At 36.1% G+C, this 6,756-nt stretch overlaps 1 protein-coding gene across 1 annotated transcript; it reads left to right on the top strand.

Moving 5' to 3' along the window:
• Positions 1-2,235: 2,235 nt before the first annotated feature.
• LOC133334074 (probable peptidoglycan muropeptide transporter SLC46) lies at positions 2,236-4,660 on the top strand. Its single transcript, XM_061542373.1, has 6 exons — positions 2,236-2,507; positions 2,570-2,971; positions 3,030-3,298; positions 3,355-3,456; positions 3,901-4,279; positions 4,341-4,660. Exons 1-6 carry the CDS (start codon positions 2,236-2,238, stop codon positions 4,654-4,656), a joined length of 1,740 nt encoding a protein of 579 aa, XP_061398357.1. The 3' UTR covers positions 4,657-4,660.
• The last annotated feature ends 2,096 nt before the right edge of the window (positions 4,661-6,756 follow it).

Here is a 6,756-nt window from a genome sequence, read left to right as displayed (position 1 = left end):
TTATAGAATACCTGCAAGTCTTCTTAACGGCAAGCCAGAAAGTCCTCTTCATAGAAGACCAGAAGGTCTTTATAATAGAATACAACAGGCCTTCTTTCTAGAAGACCTACGTTTGTTTTGGTTCTTAAAAATATTTTTAATAGGATGGTCCTCTGAAAAATATTCCTTAAAAAATATTCTGGTCCTCTGAAAAAATATTCTTTAAAAAATATTCTGGTCCTCTGAAAAAATATTCTTTAAAAAATATTCTGGTCCTCTGAAAAAATATTCTTTAAAAAATCCACGCCTTGTGTGGTCCTCTGAAAAAATATTCTTTAAAAAATCCACGCCTTGGATGGTCCTCGAAAAAATATTCTTTAAAAAATCCACGCCTTGGATGGTCCTCGAAAAAATATTCTTTAACAAAACCACGCCTTGTCTGGTCCTTGAGAAAATATTCATTAAGAAAACCACGCCTTGTCTGGTCCTTGAGAAAATATTCATTAAGAAACCCACGCCTTGTCTGGTCCTTGAGAAAAAAACAAAACCACGCCTTGTATGGATGGTCCTCTGAAAAAATATTCTTTAACAAAACCACGCCTTGTATGGATGGTCCTCTGAAAAAATATTCTTTAACAAAACCACGCCTTGTATGGATGGTCCTCTGAAAAAATATTCTTTAACAAAACCACGCCTTGTATGGATGGTCCTCTGAAAAAATATTCTTTAACAAAACCACGCCTTGTATGGATGGTCCTCTGAAAAAATATTCTTTAAAAAATCCACGCCTTGTATGGATGGTCCTCTGAAAAAATATTCTTTAAAAAATCCACGCCTTGTATGGATGGTCCTCTGAAAAAATATTCTTTAAAAAATCCACGCCTTGTATGGATGGTCCTCTGAAAAAATATTCTTTAAAAAATCCACGCCTTGTATGGATGGTCCTCTGAAAAAATATTCTTTAAAAAATCCACGCCTTGTATGGATGGTCCTCTGAAAAAATATTCTTTAAAAAATCCACGCCTTGTATGGATGGTCCTCTGAAAAAATATTCTTTAAAAAATCCACGCCTTGTATGGATGGTCCTCTGAAAAAATATTCTTTAAAAAATCCACGCCTTGTATGGATGGTCCTCTGAAAAAATATTCTTTAAAAAATCCACGCCTTGTATGGATGGTCCTCTGAAAAAATATTCTTTAAAAAATCCACGCCTTGTATGGATGGTCCTCTGAAAAAATATTCTTTAAAAAATCCACGCCTTGTATGGATGGTCCTCTGAAAAAATATTCTTTAAAAAATCCACGCCTTGTATGGATGGTCCTCTGAAAAAATATTCTTTAAAAAATCCACGCCTTGTATGGATGGTCCTCTGAAAAAATATTCTTTAAAAAATCCACGCCTTGTATGGATGGTCCTCTGAAAAAATATTCTTTAACAAAACCACGCCTTGTATGGATGGTCCTCTGAAAAAAAAATTTTTTTAAAAATCCACGCCTTGTATGAATGGTCCTCTATAAAATATTCTTTAACAAAACCACGCCTTGTATGGATGGTCCTCTGAAAAAATATTCTTTAAAAAATCCACGCCTTGTATGAATGGTCCTTGAAAAAAATATTCTTTAAAAAATCCACGCCTTGTATGGCTGGTCCTCTAAAAAAATATTGTTTAAAAAATCCACGCTTTGTATGGCTGGTCCTCTGAAAAAATATTCTTTAAAAAATCCACGCCTTGTATGGCTGGACCTCTGAAAAAGTATTCTTTAAAAAATCCAAGCCTTGTATGGATGGTCATCTGAAAAATATTCCTTTAATAGATCCACGCCTTGTAAGGCTGGTCCTCTGAAAAGGTAGTCTTTAAAAAATCCACGCCTTGTATGGCTGGTCCTCTGAAAAAATATTCTTTAAAAAATCCACGTCTTGTACGGAAGGTCCTCTGAGAAGATAGTCTTTAAAAAATCCACGTCTTGTATGGCTAGTCCTCTGAAAAAAGATTTTTTAAAAAATGGTCCTCTGAAAAAATATTCTTTGAAAAATCCACCCCTTGTATGGCTGGTCCTCTAAAAAATATTCTTTAAAAAATCCACGCCTTGTCTGATCCTTGCAAACATATTTTTTTAAATGCACGTCTCGCGTTGGTGTTCGAAAAATATTCTTTAAAAATCCACACCTATTAAGGACCTTGAATTATTTAAAAAATCACGTTTATATATGATCCAAATTTACTAATTAGTTCTTTTGTTCTTTCAGTTTTAAAAAATGGTCGCCACAAATGAGCCTTCCAAGGCTCAGGACCAGATCTGCGCGACAACCGAAACCGCAGCAACACCCTTAACATGGCGAGAGAAAATGCAAAAGGTCATCAAGAACATAACAGTGGAACCCATTGTGGCCGCCTACATCATGCCCAGTGTTCTGTCAAATTTGGCAACACAAAATTTGAATTTGGAAAAGGCGTGTCGGGTCAACATGGACTATGGTGATGTGGTGTGTGATGCTCTGACGCGGAGAGAGACAACAAATTATACCATGTAAGTAGAAAACATCTCGATGTCTTTAAGGAATTTAATAATCGAAAATATTTCCCCTTCAGGGAAGAGGAGACCATCCAAAAAATGGTTGCCCACATGGTGGCCTGGAAAACTGTGATACAATCCCTGTTCCCGTGTTTGTTAATTTTATTTTGGGGTTCGTGGAGTGATCGTCATCATCGTCGGAAACCCTGTATTCTAATACCAATTGTTGGAGAATTTTTGGGTACAGTGGGTCTTATCTTGTGTGTGTATTTTAAAGACACCCCCATGGAGGTGGCGGGTTTGACTGAGGCCATATTTCCTTCACTGAGCGGAGGGTGGTTTGTTATGCTAATGGGTGTGTTCAGTTATATTGCCGATATCACAACGGAAGAGGAGCGTACCTTACGTATTGGTATCTTGAATGTATGCTTTTCGGTTGGTGTGCCCATAGGAACGGCTCTGAGTGGGGTGTTGCTGAAGTAAGTACCCTAGAAATTTTAAATAAATTAATTTCTAAATAATGTTTTTCTCTTTTAGAAAAATTGGTTTCTATGGTGTCTTCTCAATTTCGGCCAGTTTATATGTTGTGTCCTTGTTCTACGGCTTCTTCTTTTTGCCTGAGCCGAGACCACGTTGCATTCAGCCCGAAGATAAACATAAGCCCAGAAATCTACTGGCCGATTTCTTCGATAAGGAACATGTGATCGAGACATTCCGTGTAGCCTTTAAGAAGGGTGAAAATAAGAGACGTGCCCGTGTTATTTTACTTATGATCGTTGTTATGGTTGTCATTGGACCCATTTATGGTAGGTTTTGATTTTTGCGAATCAAGAAGACAATTTTAACAATGTTCTTCTTTTAGGTGAAATGAATGTAATGTACCTGTTCACCCGCTATCGCTTCAATTGGAACGAAGTTGATTTTAGTGTTTTCAATACCTTTGCTGTGGTTACTGGTCTAGTCGGTAAGAACAAATATGCTTTAAAAACTCCCCGTCCTCTATGGGCCTTGAAAAAATATTCTTAAAAATTCCCCGCCTTGTATGGTCCTTGAAAAAATATTCTTAATATAATCTCGCCTTGTATGGTCCTTGAAAAAATATTCTAAAAAAATCCCCGCCTTGTATGGTCCTTGAAAAAATATTCTTAATATAATCTCGCCTTATATGGTCCTTGAAAAAATATTCTGTAAGAAATCCACGCCTTGTATGGTCCTTGAAAAAATATTCTGTAAGAAATCCACGCCTTGTATGGTCCTTGAAAAAATATTCTTTAAAAAATCCACGCCTTAGGTGATCCTTGAAAAATCATTCTTTAAAAAATCCACGTCTCAGTTGGTCCTTGAAAAAATATTAAAAAACTCACAATATGGTTATTAAAAAAATATTTAAAAATCTTTTGTTTTTCAGGTGTTCTCTTCTGTGTCGGTATCCTCTCACATAAACTAAAACTTGATGATGCCCTCATCGGCGTCCTCTCAAGTACATCGAAAATTTTATCTGGTTTTGTGTATGCCTTCGCTACCCTGCCATGGCATATGTATGTCGGAGCCATTGTTGAAATATTCAATGGAACATCTTTCATTGCTATGCGTTCTATGGCCACAAAATTGGTATCCAAAGATGAACTGGGCAAGGTGAATTCGCTGTTTGGTGTTGCTGAGGCCCTAATGCCGGTGGTCTATGCACCCATGTATAGTACGCTGTATGCGGCAACAATTAAGGTCTTCCCGGGAGCTTTCTATATACTCGGTGGTGCCATTACCATATTGGCTGTTATAATATTTTTGTGAGTTTTTGTAAAATATTCTTTTTTATTTTTTTCTTATTTAAAATAAATTATTTTTTAGGTGGATGTACAATTTCCAACGCCAACAATTGCGCAAACGAAAGTCTCTAGACACCGCTGAGGCATGTAAAGATGTGGCGGACAGCAAAGATCCCAATGGCAATATTAGTACCATGGATGCCATTGCCTTGGCCTCGGAAGCCAAGGGTCATTTGAATGGCATTGTTAGCAGTGTCCTACACGAACATATCTGTGATCACAGTTGTCGAGTCGAAGGCAGCACCTGTCAAAATGGTGGACTCGATAATAAGGCATTTATGCCCGATGTTGTTGAGAGCACGGCCGATGCTAAATCGGAAACAAATACGCATTTATAAAAAATTGGAAATAAATTTTAGTCCTTAGAGTATTTTTAGTTTAAGAAAAAAAAAATATTTTTTTAGATTGTTAACAAAATAAATTCCACAAGTCCAATAAAAGTAAAAGAATAATAAAAATCAGTGATATAAGTATTGTTTATGTATAAAACAAAACAAAATATTCGGGGTATTGCTGTGCTTTTTATTACACAATGTGATTTGAATAAAACAATTTTAATGTTTATTTTTAAGTATAAAGACAAAAGTGTAATTTAAAAATTAGGTAATAAGTACGATCCCCTGTTTTGATAGAAACAGGTTTGTTTTTGTTTTGTTTTGTAAAAAAATTGTTAAATTTTTCTAATCGTTATCCAGTCCCATATATTATGACCCGAATATATGTAGTATCTTTGATTATTGTTTACATTTTATTTTTTTAGATAAGAACTTATTAAATTCACTTCTGTTATGTAAAAATAAATACAATAAATTTAAGAAATAAAGAAAAATAAATATTTTAGTTACTTACTTAGCTTGCTTGTTACAGAACAGTTGTTCCATAAGCCGAGCTTAAAAAAGATTTCGAAGGACGTCGGTCTTGTGCGCATCTCCTCCGACCACGTACCAAGATATTGTTTTCTACTTGGTCTTTCTATCTGATTCTTGGCCTTCCCCTTCTACGGAAACCATCAGTAGTCTCGCTTTTATATTCATTCACACAACATGGCCTAGCCACAATAGTCGCTGCAGCCCAATACGACAGACTACGTCGATGTCCGCGTATAAATTGTAAAGCTCGTGGTTCATTCGCAGGGATGCAAAAGTTGGTACAATTGTACTAATTTTAGCACTATTTGGAAGTCAAAAATACAAAGGATTATAAGTTCTTAAACATACAATAAGGAATGAATCGCCATCCCCCGCTGTCGTTACGAATGGATGAATTTGCCATAGTTTAAACATAGTGACCTATGCCGCTTCAAAATTCTGTATTGCCGATCAGATTGATAAATTCAGTGAAGATATTAATATTAATTAATTATTATTTCTGTAACTGTTCTATGAGAGTGATGATTTGTCAATGTTTCAGGAATAATTCGGTACAGATATTCATGTTGTTTTTAAATACTCAACAGCTCGATGGCTTTCACGTCAAAAAGTTGTTGAAACAACTATTTGTAACTCATCGAAATTTTCAATAAGTATTGATCAGGGTAAAATTCTAAAACGATCTAGCCATGTCTGTCCGTCCGTCTGTTGTAATCACGCTATCTTCTGAAGGAATTGAGATAGATCGTCTAAATTTAGCATAGAGTCGGCAGGCAGGTCAAATTCGAAGATGGGCTATATCGGTCCACGTTTAGGCATAGCCCCCATATAAAAGGGTACAGCCCAGTTTTCGATATTTTGGGGTTCTTTTTCAACCGCTATTTTGGGTACCAAATGTCGCCACTAAAAATTATAAATATCGGTCCACTTTTTCTGGTAGCCCCCTATATAACGATACCGCCCAATTTACGGTATTTTGGGGGGTTTAAGCGCGTTTTTAAACCGAATTCGCTGAAATTTGTTTTTTTGTAGTCGCATATGGTAACAAACCTCCCTCCCAATTATTATTAAAATCGTCCCCTATTGGGGGTAGTCCCCATATAACCCTCTTTATACCCTTCACCACACTGTGGTACAGGGTATTATGTCTTTGTGCATATGTTTGTAACAGGCAAAAGGAAACGAGATAGACCCATAGTTCCTTTTGAGAATATGCATAGAATCACTTTCTGAGTCGATTTATGCATGTCCGTCCGTCTGTTGGTGTTAAATTGTAAACAAAGTACAGGTCGCATTTATAATTCGATTTAGATGAAATTTGGCATAGGTCACTTATTCGGCCTAAGGACGAACCCTATTGAAATTGGGAAAAATCGGTTCAGATTTAGATATAGCTCCCATATATATATTTAACCGATTTAATGTAAATGGTCCCTATATATCTTTCGATTTGCACGAAATTTGGTACAGCCTAATCAATTAGGTCTAGAATGATGTCTGCCAAGTTTCGTGAAAATCGGTCCAGATTTAGATATAGCTCCCATATATAGTTTCGTCCGATTTCAGGTA

This window comes from Musca vetustissima, unplaced genomic scaffold (genome assembly GCF_032173495.1).
Source record: "Musca vetustissima isolate MV318-11 ecotype Yass unplaced genomic scaffold, APGP_CSIRO_Mvet_v1 utg84788, whole genome shotgun sequence".
Lineage (NCBI taxonomy): Eukaryota > Metazoa > Arthropoda > Insecta > Diptera > Muscidae > Musca > Musca vetustissima.
Note: the sequence above shows the minus strand (reverse complement) of the source record. Positions and strands in the feature narration are given on the sequence as shown.

What these genes read in the sequence shown, in the direction of transcription:
- LOC133334074 (XM_061542373.1), top strand. Translation starts at nt 2,236, where the DNA reads ATGGTCGCCACAAATGAGCCTTCCAAGGCTCAGGACCAGATCTGCGCG. An exon ending in GAGACAACAAATTATACCAT is followed by an intron (nt 2,508 to 2,569) that starts GTAAGTAGAAAA and finishes TTTCCCCTTCAG; the next exon opens with GGAAGAGGAGACCATCCAAA. An exon ending in TGTCATTGGACCCATTTATG is followed by an intron (nt 3,299 to 3,354) that starts GTAGGTTTTGAT and finishes TTCTTCTTTTAG; the next exon opens with GTGAAATGAATGTAATGTAC.